The sequence below is a fragment of the Hylobates moloch genome, unplaced genomic scaffold, assembly GCF_009828535.3.
Source record: "Hylobates moloch isolate HMO894 unplaced genomic scaffold, HMol_V3 SCAFFOLD_5, whole genome shotgun sequence".
Taxonomy (NCBI): Eukaryota; Metazoa; Chordata; class Mammalia; order Primates; family Hylobatidae; genus Hylobates; species Hylobates moloch.
In genome coordinates this window covers 45,490,575-45,515,842 of record NW_026652280.1, presented here as the reverse complement: position 1 = coordinate 45,515,842, position 25,268 = coordinate 45,490,575, and the positions used below count along the sequence as shown (strand labels likewise).

Below are 25,268 nucleotides of genomic sequence, written 5' to 3'. Positions count from 1 at the left end.
GAATATATCCAAAGGAAATTAAATCATTATCTCAAAGAGATATCTGTACTCCTATGTTCATTGCAGCCTTATTCACAATAGCCAGGATATGGGGACAACTAGGCCAGGTACGGTGGCTCACACCTGTAATCTCAGCACTTTGGGAGGCTGAGGCAGGTGAATCACCAGAGGTCAGGAGTTCAAGACCAGCCTGGCCAACATGGTGAAACATTATCTCTACTAAAATTATGCAAATTGGCCAGGTGTGGTGGCAGGTACCTGTAATCCCTGCTACTTGGGAGGATGAGACAGGAGAATCACTTGAACCCAGGAGGTAGAGTTTGAAGTGAACGGAGATTGTGCCACTGCACTCTAGCCTGGGTGACAGAGTGAGACTGTCTCAAAAAAAAAAAAAAGATATGGGGACCATATAAGTGTCCACTGATGAATGGATAAAGAAAACATGATATAAAATATATATCAATATTTATTTAATTTTATATGTGTATATATACATATATATTTCATGTCATTACACATATATAATGAAATATTATTCAGCCCTAAAAAAGAAGGAAATCCTGTCATTTGCAACAACATGTATGAACCTGGAGATTATTATGGTAAGTGAAATAAGCCTGACACAGAAAGACAGGCATAATCTCACCTGTATGTGGAAATTGAAAAAGTCAAACTCATAGAAGCTGAGAGTAGAATACAATGGTGGCTCCAGTGGCTGGAGGGTGAGGAAAATGAGGAGATATTGGTCAAAGGGTACCAAGTTTCAGTTATGTAGTATGAGTAAGTTCTAGAGATCAAATATATAGCATAGTAACTGTAGATAATTCTGTAACGTATGCTTAAAATTCATTAATAGAGTAAATCTCAAGTGTTACCACATGTACCCACAAATGGTTACTATATGAGGTGATGGACATGCTAATTAGCTTGATTGCGGTAATAATTTCACAATGTATATGTGTATGAAAACACGTTGTACACCTAACATATATAAAATCTGTTTCTCAAGACAGGGTCACAGGGTCTCTTTCTATTGCCCAGGCTGGATTGCAGTGCTACAATCACAGCTCACTGTAGCCTCAAAGTCCTGGGCTCAAGTGATCGATCCTCCTGCCTCAGCCTCCCAATTAGCTAGGACTACAGGTGTGGACCACTAAACCCAGCTTTTTTTTTTTTTTTTTTTTTTTTTTTTTTTTTTTTGGTGAAGACGGGGGTCTCATCATGTTGCCCAGTCTGGTCTTGAATTCCTGGCCTCCAGCAATCCTCCCACCTTGGTGTCTCAGAGCTCTGGGATTACAGGCATGAGCAACTGCACCTGGCTACAATTTTCATTTACCAAGTATGCCTCAATAAAGCCAGCAAAAAAGGAAAATATCCTAGACAAGCTTCATTACTGAAGTTCTCAGCATGGTGGCTCACACCTGTAATCCCAACAATTTGACAGGCTGAGGCTAGAGGATCACTTGAGACTAGGAGTTTGTGACAACCCAGCCAACATAGATCCTATCTCTATATAAAATTTTAAAAATTAGTTGTGCATGGTGTGTGTGCCTGTAGTCTCAGCTAGTCAAGGAGGCTGAAGCAGGAGGCTCACTTGAGCCCATGACTTTGATGTTGCAGGAAGCTATTATTATGGCTACTGCACCCCAGCCTGGGTGGCAGGGTGAGACAATGCCTCTTAAAAAAAAAAAAATTAAAACAGTGTCCTGTCCTTGGAAAATTCTTAAATTATGGTATATTTGAATAATTACATTTCATAATTAAACTTTTATGATGAAATACTGTCATTTGATTCTGTGGGCATCCTTATTTAACCTAATTCAGAGATAGCATTGAAAGCTTATGTGCCAATCCTCTTCTAACTTGAGGCCTATGCTAAGTACCTCTATGACCCTTACCCTAATGAAAGGCCTGTTCTCATTTGCTGGGAATTAATGTTTGAAATGTTAAATCAACTTTAAATAGATGTTCATAAATGGTGATAAAACTCAGGGACATGTCCCTCAAGGTAGCCCATTTATCAAAGTCCTAATATCTTTCTTGTAATATGTAATAGCAGCTGCAAATAAAACCTAGAAGGAACAGAAATTTAAAAATATTTTGATTCAGATACTAAAAATACTATTCTACTAATATTGCAATTAACTATGTAAAATACTATAATCATTCATAAATGTCATAAATGTCTTGGACCCAGTTTTCCAATGTGAATATTCTGCTTCTAGATGGAAATTGGATTTTGAATATACAGTACAGAACATTTTCTAGAATATTGGTGAGAACAATATTTCACTTGAAAATGTATTCTTAAGAATATTTTTATATTTCAGAAAGATAAAGAGTATTTCCTTAGAATTTGTTTATGAACACAGAAACACTGTCCCTTGATAGTGATAAGATACAAAATATAAAGAATGGATGTTAGTCTTGATCCCTCTTAACTAAGCACTAAAAAAAATCACAACTTCCATGTGACAAACCACATATTAAATATATTGCTCACAATAGAAACAAACATGTTAAGGATTAACTAGAACACAGCCACATTGAACCTTAAAACTAATGACCTAACATTATTTATCAAGTAAATAATTATGGGGAATTTATTTCTTACAAATGTTGTTTTCTATGAATCTAGATTTGTTTTCTTATGTTTATATAATGTTATACTTTTCACTGTGGTTTTACTACCATTATTTTAGCAAATGGTTAAAACAGATTTTCCAGTAACTTTTTGATAAATTGGTTGACTGCTGTAAAGAGATGAAATGCAGAGGGCAAAGTAAAATGCTGGAAGTCAAACATGGATTTCCCAAATACTGGTCTATTTCTGTAAATTTAATGGAACATGGGTGGCTTATCCAACAGACAAGACAAATGCTAAGGGCCCAGGGAAAGCAGACAAAAAAAAAAATTTCAAGAAACCCAAAGTATCAAAATGTCATCACAGAAAAATTCAGTGTTTGTTAAACCATCTTCAACTTGAGTCATGGGAAAGATTTGTTATTGTTATTATTTTTTAACCTTGAATTGAGAGAGAAGGAAGGAAGAAACTAGCTAGGCAAATAGGGCAAAGAGTCATTGGCAGAATTTCTGCTCTAACAAAGAGCAGCCTGGAAGATCAGGCTGCAGACATAGATAAGGAAGCAAGTTCCAGCACAAAGACGGAGCCTCCTGTGTAATTAGCAAGTTTCACATGCATACAGTGGGTCCCAGTAAGCACTGTGGGCCCTAGCGAGCACATTCCTTTCCTTTTTTGGACATACTCCAATAAGGAAGCTGGAAGCTTGCATGAAGGTGGTGCGTGCAGCTGCACCAATAGAAAGAACTACCTTGGGCCAGTCACACCCACCATGGCCAGGCACATCACCCAAGCTGGAGTGGAGTAGCATAATAATAGCTCCCTGCAACCTCAAAGTCATGGGCTCAAGCAAGCCTCCTGCCTCAGCCTCCTTGACTAGCTGGACTACAGACACAATCTACCATGAACAACTAATTTAAAAAATTTTGCCCACCCCCCTCCCCCTTAGCACATGCACAGTGGGGAAAAGATAAGCAACATGGAGTAACTTAGGCTAAAGACCTGCCTGGGCAATAAAAGGTTGGGGTGGGGACTGCCAGAGTGTCACACCCTATGCAAATGACACATCTAGTCCTAATAGGTTTTTTACGCCCTATGTAGATGAAATACTCCCTCCCCAGTAACTTGCTTATAAAAACCCTTGCATTTCCCTGAAGAATGACAACCCTTTTTTGGGACTTCTCTCTGCAGCAGAGAGCTGTTCTCTTTCTTTTGCCTATTAAATTTCTGCTCTAATCTCACCCTTGGTGTGTCCACATTCTTGATTTCCTCCACAGTGAGACAAAGAATTTCAGTGTCACTCCAGACAATGAGGCCATTTCAGAATTATCTATGGTTGTGGAGTGGGGGAATTTGGCACAAGGTACATTTTTCATAACTTACCACTTGTAAAGGCCTTAATTCATTTGAGTATTGGGAAACACTGATAGTGTTTTCAGTGTAAATATTACAGCCTAAGTCCTTTAGGCATGGAATTCATCAATAAAACAGAAAATAATAGATTAAATTATTTCCATAAATTAGAAGTAGAAATGACCTCTACCATCCAAAAAGTATAGTAATACTTCCATATAAAAGTAATTTAACCACAGCCTCTTTTGATGGACTGAACAATAAAATCAGCCTCTGGAGCAATAACAGCACAACATTAGTGATCCAGTGACAAACTTATCCACCTGCAGAAAGCTCAATGATCAAGTTCTATAAAGGGCATGGTTTCCTATCTTCCATCTGTGGGTTATAAAAAAAAACAACAAGCAAACTCTTGGGAATACCTTACTGAAAATCCCACAGACAAATATACTTGTCTACTTGCCAATGTTCTGCCTTTCAGAAGAAAAAAAATGGTACTTTAAGAAGCCCTACAACTATAAAGCCAAATACTGGCCATTCCTGAGTATTACTAGCCTTCACCTTAAAACAATGCAGTTAAGGTAAACATATAAGTTATCCAAAAATCTGAAATTTTAAAAGCAACCACAAGCAATCTAATTTGCAAAACTCATCTTGTAAATTCAATAATATATAATACTAAAGTTTTTTCACATTTTCTTTTTTAGTATCAGAGTCTTCAGAAATACATTACCTTTCCAACTTGGATCTGAAGTAACATAAATTTAGAAAAATTAAAGGAGTTAATTAATCAAAAAAATTTAATAACAAATTGTTGTTTTGCTCTATTTTTTCAGACTATGTATCATAAGTATGTAATGTAAATTTATCTCCTTAACGCAAGCCATAAAATAGTGCAAATTGAGAGAAAAAAACAACAGAAAATAATTTTAAAACATGGGGAATTTGACCATGTCTTCTTTTCTCAGTCCCAAGTATCCTTCCTCTCTAATTGCAACAATGTTTCATTTCCAAGTTATTCAATAAAAAGGGTTTCTAACTATTCAGTTTGTATTATATATACACCTGCAAACCTCTGGTTCCTGAAACGGTAGAGAATTTGCAATCCTCAAAATTAAGATTCTCCTTAATTACATGACAATTATTTGTTTTGGCTGCATTACACGGAAGAAAATGTCACCAAGCAATCTATGTCTGATTGTTTTCCATTAATTGAGTACTTAGTAAATGGATTATGCTGAATCAGAACTTTACATGAGTTTCATCATTTAATCGTCACAACAATCCCATGAATAGATTACCATGATCACTATCATGATCCCTGTGTAACAGATGAGGGAGCTAAGCTTCAGAGAGGTTGTGTATTTTGCCAATTATGTACAAGAGACAGGACTCACCGGATATTGTGGTTTCAAAGCCTATCACTTTAACCACTGTTTTATAGCCACTCCTAGTTATCAGTATTGAAAAAAGATAGAGACTGTTTCATCCATAAAGAGCTGGGATATTAACCTCACAGCATAGGTTAATTATTCTAAAATGTTTATAATGTTCCCTGGTGTGAAGTTCTTTATAAGTGTAAAATGCTCTAACTAGTTTGCGGTGACCTTTCTGAATACAAGGGTCAGTCAAGCACTCTGTACCTTGTCTCAAGTTACAAAGTTCCACAAGAACAAGTCAGACTATGGAGTAACAACACAGAGCTCCGCCTGGAAAAAATTAACAGGCCATCTGTTCCATTCCAGCAAAACTGAGGACTAAAATGATGGCTTTGTGACAATGCTGTAATATTTTAGCAGCCAGTCAGTATATGCGTTGGACTTCCACTTTTAATGGAATTTAGGAGAGGAATGCAAATAACTGCCTCTTCCTAAAGGAACAAGACATCTAATTGTAAGAAGAAATTCACCAGCAGAGAAGCCATTCTTGGTCTAAGATTTGAAGCTAATGTGTGAGCTGAAATAAAGCCATCACATAACACTGGCAAATCATGAGTAGTAACAATCACTTTAAAAAGCAAACAAACAAAAATAAGCTAATCAAAAGATTTATCAACCAAAATTATACAATTTTAACCTAAATTCACTAGTGTAATAAAAAAATGATGAGTGTTCCTAAATATCAGTAATTTGAAAATGTAACTTGGTGCTTTGGTATATTGTGCTCCTTTTCAGATACTGAGCTTTAGAGAAAACAATAATTAATATAATCACAGAAATTGTTTAAATCACCTTTCTCCACCTTTTGTTTTTAAAATGAATTTAGAGAATAGTAATAATGCCTTTATTTAACTAGAATAAATATATGAACACCATAGTTTTTGGCAAATATCAAACTGTATGTACCTAAAAGAATTTGCCCTTGAGGCCAAACTTCTGACATTTTCTCTTATGAATATCCCGGAGATCATGGATAAAGAATAAATTAGAAAAAATTTCCTAGTGAAATTTGTTTATCTTACTAGATTTGAGAAAATTTGTATCACAAACCCTCTGCAATATATATAACTAGATAATTAAGATATGGAAAATTTATTCGTAAAACATAAAATTGAAATTAAATTGAACAGAGCCTATAAATCCAAATGTTATTAAAAGCCCATATGTCCTGATTCATAAACATATAGAACACCAAACTCCAGAGCGGCCTCTATCTGAGGAAAATAAATCTAGGCTCTATGCATATCTTCAATTCAAGGAACATCTGTCTTTTTCTGTTTTATATATTGAATATCTTTGCATTTAGGACTTTAAAAAGTATGCCACCACTGTCACATTTGAGCCCAAGTGGAATATAATGTGATAACTTACATTAGCTATGACTTTGATAGTTTTCTAGATGTGTTATAAAATTGAAATGCTCAGACACTAATTTTCTTTTCTATTAAAATATATTTTAACCCATTTGTCCATGAAAAAGGATTAGCAGTGTACATCATTGTACTACTGCAGAGGAAATAATTAATTTGCAGAGATGTGTAAGGAAACAGTCTTGCAAAGATAAAGACATTTTCAACTACATATTTATTTATTCAGCAAATACCTATTGAATGCATAGGCACTGTAATTACCCCTGAATACTACTCAATATGGTTCTACACCACTAATGTGCCTGGATATGTCAAATTATTGGAATTATCTATTAGTAATTGTTTGATTAGTTTCAAAGCAACTCTGAAAAAGGCTTTAATCAGGACTCAAAAAGAAAACTCTCAGATAAAAAGTTCTTGTCTAGCAACAATCGGTTAGACAAAAGACAGACATACTGGCCTGCCTAAACAAATTTGTAATCACTGTATCTCTCAAAAATTTTTGCTTCGGAATCCTAACTACTCATCTGTCTATATAGATAGAGTATCTATCTGACCTTTGAATGCCTGTTAAAGACCAGTAGAATTCCTGTGCCTAAATGATGTTTCCAATAGCAAAACCAGGAAACTGCCAGATTTGCAATCACCCCCAAATCCCCATGCTCCCTGGTGGAGGATTCTGATGTTTTCTTTGAGTTCCTATCAATCCTGCAGTACTGCTTGTTTTGCTATGACTCTGGCAATATTAGCATTACTCCAATGCACCATTTGTAGAAAAGCACTGCCCACATTTTCTTTTTCTCCCTTCTTCTCTGATCATGTTCTCCCTCAGTCTTCCCACCCATTCATCTACCCTTCCCTTTTTTACCTAGTTGAGATGAGCGATCTAGCCCAGTCAGGAGTATCTGGGTTGATTTTTTTTTTTTTTTTTTGAAACGGAGTCTCACTCTGTCGCCCAGGCTGGAGTGCAGTAGCGCGATCTTGGCTCACTGCCAGCTCCACTTCCAGGGTTCACGCTATTCTCCTGCCTCAGCCTCCCGAGTAGCTGGGACTACAGGCGCCTGCCACCACGCCCGGCTAATTTTTTTGTACTTTTAGTAGAGACGGGGTTTCACAGTGTTAGCCAGAATGGTCTCAATCTCCTGACCTCGTGATCCACCCGCCTCGGCCTCCCAAAGTGCTGGGATTACATGCTTGAGCCACCGCGCCCGGCCTGGTTTTTAAATAGGATTAAGTTTGCTACATAAAATATAAGACACCTAGTTCAGTTTGAATTCTAGATAAACATACAATATTGGAGCCAAATGTATTACAAACTATTGTTTATCTGAAATTCAAATATAACTGGTTATCCTGTGTGTGTTAAATCTAGCAACCTTAAAGATTATATTTATCTAATATGAATGAAAATATTGGTTTGAGTCTGAAGGTAATTTTAACTTTGGAAAAAATTGTTATGTCAGGAAAATCTAAGGATATACGGAAAGCAGAAGTGATAGGGTAGGTGGAAGCGATTATTGGAGAGTCTGCAGGCAGCTTGAAATCACAGTGTCTATTTAAAGCAAGGCTTTCCAACATTCTATATCGACAGCACAGGTATACATACATTTTACATCATAAGCTAGCACATATACACACTCATAAAATCAAACTGATCATTTCTATTCTCTTCCCTATTTCATTTTTAAAAGTGATCACAGCTCACTAAATTAACTTGATGAGTCATAAATGGATTATGATATCTAATAAAAAAAACACTGGTCTAAAGCAGAGGAATGCACTCTGTCCATCCAAAGTTACTTTGTGGTGCTGAGAATTTGATGAGTATGTGGTCAAATTTAAAATAAAAGTAGGCAAATCTGAAGAAGGTATAAAGCAGGCAGGAGTATTTTTAGATAGTTCAAGTCAGTTTTTCAGACAGATAAAAACAATTTGGAGATTTGAGGCAAATGCATTCAACACAGAGTAAAAGAAATGAAAAGTGAATGTGGTACAGAGGTAGGAAGTCAGTATTCTCCAAAGATAGGGAAATGGTACAAGTGCTAGACCAGAGGCAAAAACAGCTTAAAAGAAGGCAAAGCATTTCATCATATGATATAAAGAAACTAGAGGAGGAAAACATACAGGTAGCAGCATTCTAGGGCACCATCAAATGAATTTGGTACTACATCAGTATACATTAGTAGGCTGAAGTGTAATCAAGCAGAAAATAGAATGTGGTTTATGTTAAATTATAATTAATTTTCATTGGAAAATTTGTTTTGCTTTACTGATTATATTTCAAATTCAGATATATTGATTTTCACAAAAGAGCTTTATTTTATTATTTTAGCTTTTTATAATGACTAACATCTTTAATTTGGAACTTTATTTTACAATAATTAAAATAGCCATCCACTGAGTAAATTAAACCATTTCAAAAAAGAAATAGTCAAACTGGAGATGTATCCCTGAACTTGTGGGTGCTATTTTTCTGTCACTTCTTTTTATTTTATTCTACTGATATTTTATTTTATTAGAGACAGGGACTCATTCTGGCACTCAGGCTGAAGTGCAATGGCATGATCATGGCCCACTGTAGCCTCGAACTCCTGGGCAGGTGATCACCCACCTCAGCCTCCTAAGTAGCTAGGACTACAAGCATGCTCCACCATGCTCAGCTAATTTTTTTTTTTATTTTTACTTTTTGTAGAGATAGCATCCAGCTATATTGCTCAGGCTGGTCTCAAACTCCTGGCCTCAAGCAATTCTCCCATCTTAGCCTTCCAAATCACTGAGATCACAGGCATGTACCACCACATTCAGCTGTTATTTGTTATGATTGAATATTTGGCTGCTAAGGAAAAGATTGTCTTAACAGAGAATTCTTATATTAGATGAAAAAATAAGCAGATGGGCAATGAGGAAGATCTTTTTCACACATGTTCACTAATCATAAAACAAAGAGAATTCCTAAATATTGCATTAAATAAGATAACTCAGCAAAGTCATTGTTTATAGAATTACTAGTGACGTGAAGAATTACATTAAAATACACAATTACTTACATGGGAGTGTGGAAAACCTCTTCCTGTCTTGATTTTTCCTGAAGAGCATGTGTAATATGATACATTTATATTTCCCTTGGGCCCTAGGGGAGAACCACAAAGAATGCCACTTTTCTGGTCTAGAGTTCATTGGCATGTTCAAAACCTCCTAGGCTTCTGTTGCAACTCCCCTTGTTAAAGTTTACCTTTCTTACACACTGCTGGTCAGTGGGGAGCCAGCAATTCTTTTTGAACACATATCGAAGAATACAGTTGCTGTAGCCACTCAAAGCAGGCAATAATTAGCCATCTTAGGGAGACACAGAAAGATGGCAAAGATTTCACTTCATTCTGTCAGGGACTCCAGTAATTTGCATATCGTTCATGTATTTATGCAGGAGGCAAAGTACAGAGTCTGTGAGATGATGACAGTGAACTATGGATGCAGAATCAGTTGTCTGAATTATTGAATTGCTCAACAACTGGCAAATAAGAAACACATTTTTCAAAGGTACCAAGGAGAGAACTGGCTATGTGGTTTCCTTTATAAAATGTCTCTCAACTGGGAGTGTTTACTGTTCTCACTAGGTGACTTTTGCAAATAGAGAACAAGAAGGCATTTTGGTTATTACAGTATCTGGGGTTTGGTGGTGCTGAAAATTAACATATTATGGGATATCGAAAGGCCTGGAGTACTTGGGACAATGCCACCTGTCTGCCCCTAAGGCCTATATAGCCCAATTGAGAGATAACACTTTAGACTACGTAAATAACTAGACACTAATGAATATATCTGACCAAATATATCACATCTATGTATTATCTATGGATGAGAAAAAGCACAGAAAGATAGAAATTTCCTGTTCCAAATTCCAAATTCTCAGAAGAGCAACTAAGGAGCATAGTAGACACAAAAAAAGAAGTAAGCTTTTCATTACCTGATTCATAGGGGGGAAAAAGCAATTTAGAACATCCGTTACCCCCAAAACAACTCCATATTAAAAGAAAAAACCCATCTTTCTAGTCACCACATTATTATAATATCTATAGTGTTTGAAGCAATTATTATGTTAAAACTTTACCTATATTATTTATGGCCCTAAAAACAACCCTACAAAATAATAACATGCCAACATCACACATGTATAACTTACACTATCAAGATTTAAACTCAAGTCTAGTTGACATCAAAGCTGGCCCATTCTGTCTCCACAATCTCATGCCAGTCTCCCATGTCTTACATCTCCTTGCTATTATACTGTATGCAAATTCATTACCTATATAGTTATTTATACAGGTGCATACATGCAGGCACTTTAAGAAATTTGGTCATTTTATTTTTTTTTTACACTATCAGAGTAGCAAGGAAAACAAACCTCTTGATCTGAGTGAGAATCACCCACTAGGAGGCGTTAACCAGCTACTTTTTAAAGCCGCATTGGCTCCTTTTCACCACTAGGGCGCACTAAAGTAGTAATTTGCTAGGCTGTCATAAAGAACTAATGAAGTTTCTCCAAAAGGTAAATTATATTTCAAAGAATATTCACTGGGATATTATAATTTAATATAAAAATTATTGATGATGTGGTGTGTGACACTAGCTGATGATAAACTTGTTTGGATAAGCTCTTACGTCTTTTTTTTTTTTTTTTTTGTCTCCACTACCAAGAAGACAGCTTCTCAATCTTACAGATTTGCAGTATTACTCTGGCCACTGCAATGAGCAACTACACCTATATGAGATATAATTCAATTTTAATGAATGGCAGTAAGCTATTCTTTTGTTTTAGTATTGCTAGTTAATAAATTTAATTATCATGCTGAATTATTTTTAACTGTTTCCTTCTGAGATGTTGTGCACATCTGACAATAATCTGAATAATATTCAGTAGCTGTAGCTAATGTTTAGAAATCACTTGTGTAAAACCTATATATGTTTGTGTGGATATAGGGTGTGTGTGTATGTGTGTAACTGATAAACCAATGTGAAAAGTAATGTGTTTATATTCTACCTCAAATGTGATATCATTATATATGTGATAACCATATATATATGTGATAACCATATATACATATGAGATAACCATATGTTATATGAGAATATATAGACAGAGATAGATCTACATCTTTATTTATTTATATCTATATAGATACAGAGAGATATACCTACATATGTATATATAGATATGTATCTATATATCTAACAGATATATATGTATATATATAGAGAAAAAGATAGATGGATACATATATGTCTATATAGATATAAATAGATATAGAATGACATAGATCTATTTATCTATAGATCACTATAGATATATCTAGATATTTTATATTTATATAGAGACACATAAAGCAAAATAACCTAACAAAATTATCTGTAAAATATCTACATTTGAGTGCTATTTTATACTAATAAACTCTCTAAGGTAAACTAGCTATAAAATACAATTCTAGATCACAGATTTATTGTGTAACAGTGTAAATTATTAATGAGTTCAATATTGGACAAAGTCTACCAAAAATTTAAACTTGGAATAGTTCATTTTAAGTTTTCTCTATCTCTATTAGACATCCAGAACAGCAGCTTATTTAAGGTACTCTAGTTTGTAATAATAAAATGGGGAAAAAACAATGCATCTGCATTAAAAAGGCAGGAACCTATATTTGTCTGTTGTGTTATTTTGCCTTAATTTTCTTTCTACATTAAAGAATTTGACTACAGAAATGAAATTAAGTTCTAAGCCTGATAGAGATTTTCTTAGCCCCTTTGCTTCAAAGACAATCTATACTTGCACTTAGATCTGTGGCAAGAAAGGGAAAAATTCAAAATAGTAAAAAGAAGTGAAAGAGACTCAAACACACAGTATTTGTATATTCCATGAGTGAATCATGCCTAGAGAGTATTTTTTTTCTGAGAAATGTATGTGATTCTCAGTTTTTCATTTAATGATATTCATTTATTTCAAAATATACTCTAACATTTTTAAATATTTTGAATAGATATAGTTCCCCTTTTTTTGAAAATAAAGATTTTTCTATAGAGTTTGCTGAGACTTCTTCCTCATTTTAATGACATGGTTCTTAACTTTTAACTGTCAAACACATATCAAATGCTATTAGGTGTGATGCCACATTAAGACTCATATAAGAATCAAGGCTTGGTGCGATGGCTCATGCTTGTAATCCCAGCACTTTGGGAGGCCGAGGCAGGTGGATCACCTGACGTCAGGAGTTTGAGACCAGCCTGACCAACATGGTGAAACCCCGTCTCTACTAAAAATACAAAAAAATTAACCAGCCATGGTGGTGAATGCCTGTAATTCCAGCAATTTGGGAGGCTAAGGCAGGAGAATCGCTTGAACCCGGGAGGCAGAGGTTGCAGTGAGCTGAGATCATGCCATTTCACTCCAGTGTGGGCAGTAAGAGCAAAACTGTCTCAAAAAAAAAAAAAAAAAAAAATCAGACAGGTCCTATGCTAATTGGGAGGTCAATAGATTGCTCTATGCCGATGACTCACATTTTCTTTCTATCTCACTCCTGACTTGAGTTAAATTTAGCTAGAGATGAGAGACAGAAACAAGTATGTTAAATGATCATATAAAGTATCAATGACTGCTAGCAGCTTAATTGATTCTCCACCTTCCCTTGCCTAATGATATTTGAATTTTATATAAAAATACAGGGGTCAATGGTTTAACCCAAATAGATTGAGTTCTAACTGTAAAACTTGAGGCACTATGACACAGAAGGAAAATGTGCTTGAGACCAAAGACTTCCTGGCACGAATCAAAAAGGTATGTAGATAAACCCCTATTTCAACACTGTTAAGATCTGCAAACTCTACAAACTCTGTCTTAGACTATAGAATTATATCATACAATATTGATATTATATTATATGTAGATATTACAGATATATTATATGTAGATATATTATATAATTTTATCATATAATAGTGAATTGTGGCCTATGCACAAAGAGGTTAAATGAATTGTTCAGAATTCTTGAATTTGACTTTAGTGCTATTTTTACACACCATGATGGCTGCAAATTTGGTTAATTAGTCCCATTATAAGTTGACAAAAATTCTGGGAATTTTTACATGACAAACTAGCAGAAACTGGTGCAAGTTAGAATATTCTATTTAGCAATAGAGACAGTGAACCAATAGATATTTATAAAAAGAACTAGGCAAAAAATAATGCTAACTAGGGTTTTAAGGTTAAGTGTCCTAGATATGATAGTATAAATATTTTCTTTGTTAATCTTCAGAGTAAGGCTGTAGAGATTCTACATGAATATGTTACTATTCTACAGCATATCTCTGGAAAGGAATATTCCATTCATATTAAAAGCATTTTTTTTTTAAAAAGACAATTTTATTTTTTTCCAGAAAAATTAATTTGAAATTAGTTTAACAGATTTAATCTTTGGGAAAAGCAAATGAAATAACCGAAACTCTCACAAATTTCATTTGGCAGGAGAGCTCCTAAACACAAGAACCCTGGCCTTTCCTCATGCTTCCTTATAAACCCAAACTGTGGACTTCCAGGGATAGTGACATCTACAGCATGCACCAAAAAAAATGCCTGCATGAAAAGTTATTACTATTCCTGTCTACCAACACAGAGGCATCAGAGTGGGCCTAGGAAATTAGATCCGTAATTTTAACTAGGGTAAATGATAGAGCTATGCTAATTTTGCTGCCTGTCCTTCTACGTGAAACATGAGTAGTGATTGGACAAAGAAGGAGAGAAGTAACACCAGTCACAAGTTTACTATATGCTGAGCACTTTACACATAGTAACTCATTCATTTTAGCACACAATGTATATCATTATCCACCATATAAAGAAAAAGAGTAAATAATTTGCCAAAAGTGGTACAGATACGAAATGAGTGTTAGATTTGAAATTTGAAACTGCGTTAGTCTGGCTTCCAGCCTATTTCCTTTTAGCTATAGCATATGTTCTCCACTCCTGACTTGAATGTAATTATTGGCAGTTATATATATGAGTAATACATATAAGTTTACAATATCACACTATGAGTTGTATGTGTGTATGTGTTTATACATAGATACATGCAGACTGTTTTCTCTATTGATAACACTGACTTTCCCTCTTAGTTCCTGGATTTCTACCAGTTAGTCTTATTTTACATGTAGCAAGAAAGAGCTTTGAAACTTAACTCTTTGATTAGTCCCTAATTTAAGAAATGTGTCTGAACTCGCTTACCCTGTGATATAATACAATTGATAAAAGAAAACCAGAAAACAGTGATGTATTCACAGAAGGTGAAGTTTTGGCAGAACTTGAGAAAAGTTAAACCCTGGAAGACAAACAGGGTCCCGAGTTATTTTTATAATGTCACATCATTAATTTTGAAGTGACTTTCCAAATTGCTAACCACATCTGCATTCAGATTATATTTTTTAGTAAAAGGATATATTTTAAGTTCAAATGAGTGATATTGAGTTGTCCACATCTCTTCTCCATTTTGTTCATGTAGATAACTAAGAGTAGACTACAGATAAATATATTGAAAGAAACACATTCAATGTACCAGTAACAGTTAATATATACACAGATACAAATGCAATAAAGAGACCTAAGAGTCACTATAACTCAATAATGATTGAAAAAATAATTATGATAGCCTTTACATATTCCTAAAATGTGTCATTTTGTGTGGGATTTTCAAGAGCTCATGAGAAATAATATATATACCCTCCAATTTTATCTAAAGCCAAATCAGATTACAATAAAGTTTAAGCTTTATAAATGCCTAGATATTTCAAGGAATGATATACTGCAGATAGAAAAAACAAATGCATTCAAAAGTTAATCCAACATTAAAGGACCACCATTTCCTGCAGAGTGAAAACATAGAAAGATTTGCAAAAAGGCAAAGTAAATAAAATGACCACTAGATCTATTGATAATATTGTTAAGACAATATGATACACTTTAATGATTAGTTATATAAGTATGGTTTCTTGGCCACGTAGGAAAAAGGAGAAAAAGAAGGTCAATAAACATAATCATCATGCATGCTCTATAAGCTAATGTTTAAGAATTAGAAGAAATCTTAAACTTAATGAGAACCATTATAATTGCAATAGTTATCTAGCTAATCCTACCTATAACTAGCCAAATTCAGCATTAGTATTAAGAATTAAAGTCTGGCCCAACAGTCTATGGCCTTAATAGCACTAAACCATTCTATTTCAAATTACGTTTTAGTTTTATGCTTCATTAATTGAACACTTACATCAAATTTTAACATTAGACTTAAATTCACTGTAGAGTCACATGCACAGTTTCACTGGCATTGAAAGCAGTTCTATATTTTGTTTCTTTCCTATAATGAATTATTACTTCATAAAAAGGAAATGTTTCCCAATTAGAATTCAATTGAGAGAGATCAGAGGGAAAAAGTTTAGGCCAAAAAGAATCTTCATGGTATTAGGTAAAGGTGACAACACTTTAGATGTGCAAATAAAAAACTTGGGATAAGAGAGGATATTCAAATAGGACATTCTCAAGAGGGATTAGATAAGGTTTCAGATTCTGGGTGTACTTTCAAAGGTTGTACCCCTACCCCAAAATGCAGAAAATGTCTTCCTAATGTTAATTCAAAATTGTGTATACTGGAAACATGTTTATCAATTTATTACAAGTGTTTAGCATGCATAATGGCAATGGATCAGATTCTCTACATTTCATTTAAGAAAACACAGGGCAAGAGATTTGGATTTAAATCATTGACTCATTTTGCATTTTGATTATAGGTCTATAATAAATGCATTTCAAAGATTAAATTATTTTAAATTGCTTTTGGCACCTAAACAGATTTGGCTGCCACACTACTATTGACAACGAAAACACTAGATTTTTGCTTGTTATTTTGGTTTTTGTTTTTATTCATTTAGTACAATTGAAATTATGCATCCTTAGCAAAGTCCTTTTACAAAGTCCTATCGAGTTCAGGTAGCTATTTCATGAAAATGTATTATTATAAGATTACACAGTTAGTGATATTAGTAGATCAATATACATTTCTTTTTTCCTATTACTGTCCAGAGGAATAACCCTGGCTTAGGAGACAGGCAAAATGAGTACGTTCAGTAATGTTAGTCTATATAAAAATATCTCAAGAAGCTAGGCCATTATCATTAGTCATGACAAGAATGTCTCCTGGAATGTGTAAGTCAAAAGAAAGTTTATGTGGCAGATTTATGTAAGGCAACTTACAATAGTGCCTGCCCACAAACCATGCAATTTGGAAACAGCCAAGAAACAAAACCATAGAGGAGGAGGGATAAATACAACATGTATTAGGGGTTATTATGCAACTACAAAGATTCAATATGACCCTGGCAATATAGCAAAAAATAGTTATGAAAAAGAAGCTATTTCTTATGCTCAGTAGCTAATTTTCAAACATAGGTACCTGTATTTGAAACTTTGAGCATTTCACACATTTTTCTGTATCTGAAAAAAAAATGGATCCAGACTGATATTGTATATCAATATAGCTGAAAACAGTTAATATAAAGGTAGCCAAAAGCAAAATTCAATAAGAATTCTCAAAAAGGATATTATTCTCATTGCTGACAAAGTAATTCGGATGTACATTTTGCTCATATAGGAGAAGAATAATTTACTGTTCAATTTTCCTAGACAGGATGAAATATCTATAGTAATATGATTTTATAAAGTTTTTAATTAAATAAAAAGCTAGATTAAATTGTCTAGATCAAACTGTAGGTATAATTAGAAACTTTAGAAATAATATATTACTACATTTTGACGATATATATTTCGATATCTAACAGTTAATTAAATCTGCTTTTTACAAAATTTATGACAAAAACATCATATACTTCCATTTGTAAACTTTCAAGGGCATTAGGTCTATTAAAATAACACATATCTTTTAATAGTCTATCCTGGAAAATTAAGAAATACATACTCTTCCGGATAAATACATTGAATATAAGGAGACATAAGAAAAGTACATAAAATGTTCTTACTGATTTATTACTATGAACTAGAAAATACCTAAACATATTAATATGATTTGATGGAAAATAATTGTTGACAGTAGTGGTAGTATAAAAGTTATGTTCCAGTCCATAATTCATATGCTATGACTCACTGAATATATAATATTCATAATATAATATATAACATAGCTTCCCATTTGTGGGCATTTGATTGGGACTACCACATATTATACATTTTTAAAGGCAACAATATGAAAATTCTAGAGACAGTTTTAAATTATATGAATAGACTAGTGAACATACAACCAAAATAATTATAGTTTAAATGTTGGGCATGACCATCATATGGCCTAATTTATGTTGAAGATAGAATATTTATAATTATCGAACCCATTTAAACAAGGATACATAATATCAAGTCTCAAAATGCATGCTCTTTTTTTTTTTCTTTTTTAACTTACTGCTTTGTAAGTTCTCTTTTGTCCAGCGTGTTTCCGAATTTGTTCTCCATTTGGCCCCGTTTCCACATGCATCGAATAAATAATGTCAAAGAAATCTTCAACCACAGCTACCCGTCGTAAAGAGAGCTTCTCATCTACCCCTACGCCATCCTGGAAATAAAACAGCAACAACAAAAACCCATAAGATTAATAAACTAATTTGCATTTAATACATAAATTGTTTAAAACAAAATGTTTTTATAACCTCAACAAAATCATCTATATAGGAAACGTCAAAAATTCATGAATGAATATTTCAATATTTTATGCATTACTTACATACAGAACTTGAAGAAACATGAGAGAAGACATTTGGCATAGTTAATATTGAATAAATCATGCTTACCCATCAATTCCATCTTTTAAGTTTTTATAATGACTTATTTGTTGCCATCAGTACGACTTTCTTAAATTATTTTAAAATACATTTTGAGGCCCAGTAATTTTTTTATTGTAATAATTAAATTCTAGATATTTATTAATTCATCCAAACAATATTGAGTTGCTGGGCCCTGGAAGTTGTCATTTGAGAAATGAAAAAAATGTTACAGAGTTATCCTAGGTTATTTGTATAACCTAGAAAAGAAAACACATTTATTATGCTATCAGTATTAGTCTAAAGAACAATATGTGGTAAATGTTAAAAACATGAGCTCTAGAAATTATCTATGTGAAATTTAGATCTTCTACTTGGAAGCAGCATATTTTGTGCAAATCACTTAAACTTCTCTAAATTTCAATTTTTCTCTCCTGTAAAATAAAGAGCCCACTACACAAAACTGTTGTAAGAATTAAATGAAATGATACATTTAAAGGATGTAATCCAATGTTTGCCATATAATGAACTCTCAGTAAATGGTGGCTCTTGTCATTTTCAGGACCATGATAAAAAATATGCAAAGTACTATAGGAATTAAGAGAAAATATCACCTTCTGTTGAAGTAGATTCCAGGAAGAAATATAATTTAACATAGGTTGGAGTTGGAGCCAGGCAAAAGCCGTTTTGCTGGGAAGTACAGCAGAGAACAAAGAGTTTTCATGGATAATAAAGAGGAGTAAGAAATAAGTTTGGAATGAGATAATAAAGTTAATCTTACATGACTGCAACATGAAAGGGCTTCCTGCTTGCAAACACACATATACACATACACACACACACACACACACACAGACATACACACACACAGACACACACACACACAACACATTTCTTATTTGGACCCTGTGATATAATTTGAAGTAACATAACATAGCCATTAACCCCAGCATACAGCACAAGAGAGTGATTAATCTGAGCAAAATCATTATGCAGTGAAATGGCAAGAGTTTATTTGAACAGTAACCCCAGCAGACTGAGCTCACTGCAAAACCAAAAGTAAGTCACCTGGTGCTTTCTGTTAGTTTTTTGTTATTTATTTATTTATTTTTCTGACTTACGGTAAGCCTTGTGAGTAGTGGTGGCTGAAGCAACATATTCAAACAACTATATATAGGAAATCACGTTAGGTCAAATAGCTAAAAACACAATTTCATATGCCTCTTCCTGACCTATCCCCTATACCTGAGAGAATAACCACCTTTCCTAGGCTGAAAACTCAAATTCTAACTCTATCCACTAGTAAAACCACCCATAAAACTTTGTCTTCTTTGTTCTCAGCCATGAAATTTGTACAGTCTCCAGCAAAGGAACTGAGAGGGTTCCTTTGCTGGAAAACCAAAAAATATGATAATCTTTTACACTTAGTCTGTATTTATTTTTTATGGGAGTAAATATATATTTGTCCTTTAATTCATTCACATGTTCACTCATTTATCTAGCTAAACACTCAACTGCGAGTGATGTGGGGATCACAGCCTATTTACTCATTTTATCAATAAGTATTCAACAAGGCCCAGATACTACTAAACCCTCTGCTAGTAGCTGGAGATAGCAAGATGTGTAAGACAGATAATTGAGGCACTTGTGAAGCTTACAGTTTAATGCAGAAAATAGGTATTAAAGAAATGATTGCTAGGGTAGTATATTAATTTCTTATGGATTCTCTAACAACTTACTACAAAATAAGTGGTTTTCAAAAAGAGTACTTTATTTTCTCAAACTCCTGGAGGCCAGAAGTCCAAAATCAAAATGTCCACAGAGCTATACTCTTTCTGGAAGCTCTAGGAGAGAACCCATTCTTTGCCTCTTCCAGCTTCTGGTGCTTGACAGCATTTCACAGCTTGAGGCTGCATTATATTACCATTGTCTCTTCTGTGTATCTCTCCTCTGTGTTTTTCTCTCTGGTGAGGACCCTTATGATGAGATTTATAGCCTAACCAGATAATCCAAGGTAATCTTCTCAAGATGTTTAATAATATCTACAAAGGTCCTTATACCAAACAAGATAATGTTTACAAGTTTCAAGAATTAGGACTTAGTATCTTAGGGTGGCCATTATTCAACCAACTACAAATGCGTATGAGTTAGAGCACAGGAGGTACAAATTGTGCCATAGGAGCATATATTTGAAAAGTTTCACAAGCATTTCTTAACAGTCAACATTGTCTCAAGAAATTGGAAGTTCAGTGTTTGTCAAGATAATATTAAAATCACATATTTGGGGATGAAAATTGTCCATTATCTTCTTGTCATGTGGACCTGTTTACTCTCAACTATGATTTAAGCACAATACACACTTGTACTCTATAAGTAAAAATCAAAAATGCCTTCAGAGGTTAGGTCTACCATATAAATCAGCCAAATATCATGAGTTAGACAGTAAGGTTTAATTAAGTCATTCAGAAACTGGAAGAAATATATTTAATGAGCTTAGAGCTCAACAAACCCAAAGTTTCAAAAACGCAAAAAAAAAAATAGTAAATAGACACATTACAGTAGAAATTAAAACCAAAGGCAAAGACAAAAGTCTTGAAAGCACCAGGAGATAAAAGACCCATCACATATAAGTTAACCCCAATTACAATTAACTTCGCAAAAGAAACAAAGGAGGTCAGAATGCAATGGGATGACATATTCAAATTGCTAAATGTAAAAAACTGTCAACCAGGAATCTTATAGCCAGAGAAACCTATCTTTCTAAAATTAAGGTGAAGGCCGGGTGCAGTGACTCACACCTGTAATCCCAGCAATTTGGGAGGCAGAGGCGGGTGGATCACCTGAGGTCAGGAGTTCGAAACCAGCCTGACCAACATGGAGAAACTCCATCTCTACTAAAAATACAAAATTAGCTGGGTGTGGTGGTGCATGCCTATAATCCCAGCTACTTGGGAGGCTGAGGCAGGAGAATAGCTTGAACCCGGGAGGTGGAGGTTGCGGTGAGCCAAGATCACACCATTGCACTCCAGCTTGGGCAACAAGAGCAAAACTCGGTCTCAAAAAAAAAAAAAAAGTGAAATACACTATCCCAGATGAACAAAACTGAGAGAATTCAATGCTAGTAGACAAAACATACAATAATGCTAAAGGAAGTTATTTGGGCTGAAGGTAAATGACATCAGACAGTAATTCAAATTCACATGAAAATATCCAGAGCACCAGTAAAGGTAAAAAAATATAATATAATACAAATTAATATAATGTAATATAATATATTAATGTTAAAGACAGTATAATTGCATATTTGTTCTTCAATGACTTAAAAGGCAACTGGATAAAACAATAGGTAATTGATTTATTGGAATACTAACATACAGAAATGTAACACACTTGACGATAACAGAGAAAAGGGGCAGAAACAAAGGTGTATTGGAGTTTGGAGTAAGGAAATGATACCTTATGGTGATGCAGATACACACATAGAAAGAAAGAGAACCAAAAAGGTCAAATAAGAAAGTTGGCCGGGCTCAGTGGCTCAGGCCTGTAATTCGAGCTCTTTCGGAGGCTGAGGCAGGCAGATCATGAGATCAGGAGTTCAAGACCAGCCTGGCCAATATGGTGAAACCCCTTCTGTACTAAAAAATACAAAAGTTAGCTGGGCGTGGTGGTGTGTATCTGTAGTCCCAGCTACTCAGGAGGCTGAGGCAGGAAAATCACTTGAACCTGGGAAGTGTAGGTTGCAGTGAGCTGAGATCACGCCACTGCACTCCAGCCTGAGCCACAGAGTGAGACTTTGTCTCAAAAAAAAAAAAAATATATATATATATATATATATATATACTTTTCTACTTTCTTCCCTCAGCTTCTTTAAAAGACAACATATTGTTGTATTTTAACATATATAGATGTTTTATGTGTGTGTCAGTTTTATGACTTATCAGCCATAGAACAAAATATATATCAGCCACAGAACAAAAATGTGGGGAAAAAATATACCTATATAAAATTAAAATTTCTTTACTTGGTTGTAACCAAAATACTATATATCTGAAGTAGATTCTGATAATTTCAAATGTACATTGTATGCTCAAGAGCAACCACTAAAATATAATTTAAAAATACAATTAAAAAATAAAGAGACTCATTTCATAGTAATAAAAGATTCAATTCACCAGACAGACAAAACAATGATCAACATATATGGACCCAATAAGAGACTCCAAGTGACACACACACACACACACACACACACACATACATTGATGAAGCAAAAACAGAATTAAAGAGAGAAATAGACAATTCAACAATAATAGCTGGAAACTTAAAAGCTCACCTTCAAAAGTAGAACAATTAGGCAGAAGATATATAAGGAAATAGAAGACTTGAACAATACTTAAAAAATTTTAAAAAACTAATAGACATACATAGAACACGCTACACAACAGTAACACATTTTTCATGAGAGACCCCATGCTATCATAAAACAAGCCTCAATAAATTTAAGGGATTGAAAATGGTAAAGGGATCAATTCAACAAGAAGAGCTAACTATCTAAATATATATACACCCAACACAGGAGCACCCAGATTCATAAAGCAAGTCCTGAGTGACCTACAAAGAGACTTAAACTCCCACACAATGATAATGGGAGATATTAACACCCCACTATCAACATGAGACAGATCAACAAGACAGAAAGTGAACAAGGATACCCAGGAATTGAACTCAGCTCTGCACCAAGTGGACCTAATAGACATCTACAGAACTCTCCACCCCAAATCAACAGAATATACATTTTTTTCAGCACCACACCACACCTATTCCAAAATTGACTAGTAGTTGGAAGTAAAGCTCTCCTCACCAAATGTAAAAGAACAGAAATTAAAACAAACTGTCTCTCAGACCACAGTGCAATCAAACTAGGACTCAGGATTAAGAAACTCACTCAAAACCGCTCAACTACATGGAAACTGAACAACCTGCTCCTGAATGACTACTGGGTACATAATGAAATGAAGGCAGAAATAAAGATGTTCTTTGAAACCAATGAGAACAAAGACACAACACACCAGAATCTCTGGGACACACTCAAAGCAGTGTGTAGAGGGAAATTTATAGCACTAAATGCCCACAAGAGAAAGCAGGAAAGATCCAAAATTGACACCCTAATATCACAACTAAAAGAACTAGAAAAGCAAGAGCAAACACATTCAAAACCTAGCAGAAGGCAAGAAATAACTAAAATCAGAGCAGAACTGAAGGAAATAGAGACACAAAAAACCCTTCAAAAAATTCATGAATCCAGGAGCTGGTTTTTTGAAAAGATCAACAAAATTGATAGACCGCTAGCAAGACTAATAAAGAAGAAAAGAGAGAAGAATCAAATAGACGCAATAAAAAATGATAAAGGGGATATCACCACCGATCCCACAGAAATACAATCTACCATCAGAGAATATTACAAACACCTCTACGCAAACAAACTAGAAAATCTAGAAGAAATGGATAAATTCCTCGACAAATACACCCTCCCAAGACTAAACCAGGAAGAAGTTGAATCTCTGACTAGACCAATAACAGGTTCTGAAATTGTGACAATAATCAACAGCTTACCAACCAAAAAGAGTCCAGGACCTGATGGATTCACAGCCGAATTCTACCAGAGGTACAAGGGGGAACTGGTACCATTCCTTCTGAAACTATTCCAATCGATAGAAAAAGAGGGAATCCACCCTAACACATTTTATGAGGCCAGCATCATCCTGATACCAAAGCCAGGCAGAGACACAACCAAAAAAAGAGAATTTCAGACCAATATCCTCGATGAACATTGATGCAAAAATCCTCAATAAAATACTGGCAAACCGAATCCAGCAGCACATCAAAAAGCTTATCCACCATGATCAAGTGGGCTTCATCCCTGGGATGCAAGGCTGGTTCAACATAGGCAAATAAATAAATGTAATCCAGTATATAAACAGAACCAAAGACAAAAACCACATGACTATCTCAATAGATGCAGAAAAGGCCTTTGAGAAAATTCAACAACCCTTCATGCTAAAAACTCTCAATAAATTAGGTATTGATGGGACATATCTCAAAATAATAAGAGCTATCTATGACAAACCCACAGCCATTATCATACTGAATGGGCAAAAACTGGAAGCATTCCCTTTGAAAACTGGAACAAGACAGGGATGCCCTCTCTCACCACTCCTATTCAACATAGTGTTGGAAGTTCTGGCCAGGGCAATCAGGCAAGAGAAGGAATAAAGGGTATTCAATTAGGAAAAGAGGAAGGCAAATTGTCCCTGTTTGCAGATGACATGATTGTATATCTAGAAAACCCCATCGTCTCAGCCCAAAATCTCCTTAAGCTGATAAGCAACTTCAGCAAAGTCTCAGGATACAAAATCAGTGTATAAAAATCACAAGCATTCTTGTACACCAATCACAGACAAACAGAGAGCCAAATCATGAGTGAACTCCCATTCACAATTGCTTCAAAGAGAATAAAATACCTAGGAATCCAACTTACAAGGGATGTGAAGGACCTCTTCAAGGAGAACTACAATCCACTGCTCAATGAAATAAAAGAGGATACAAACAAATGGAAGAACATTCCATGCTCATGGATAGGAAGAATCAATATCATGAAAATGGCCATAC

General features: G+C 34.5%; 1 protein-coding gene across 13 annotated transcripts in view; it reads right to left on the bottom strand.

Moving 5' to 3' along the window:
• Positions 1-25,268, bottom strand: part of NOL4 (nucleolar protein 4) — a 384,554-nt gene that overhangs the window by 271,596 nt on the left and 87,690 nt on the right. For 10 of the 13 annotated variants that reach the window (XM_058438485.1, XM_058438486.1, XM_058438491.1 and 7 more), the window contains one exon: positions 18,245-18,394. In XM_058438485.1, coding sequence (XP_058294468.1) covers positions 18,245-18,394 — 150 coding nt within the window. Of the gene's footprint in view, positions 1-17,227; positions 17,291-18,244; positions 18,395-25,268 lie in introns of those variants that run through there. The other 3 variants (XM_032152562.2, XM_058438498.1, XM_058438499.1) reach the window with 2 other exon arrangements.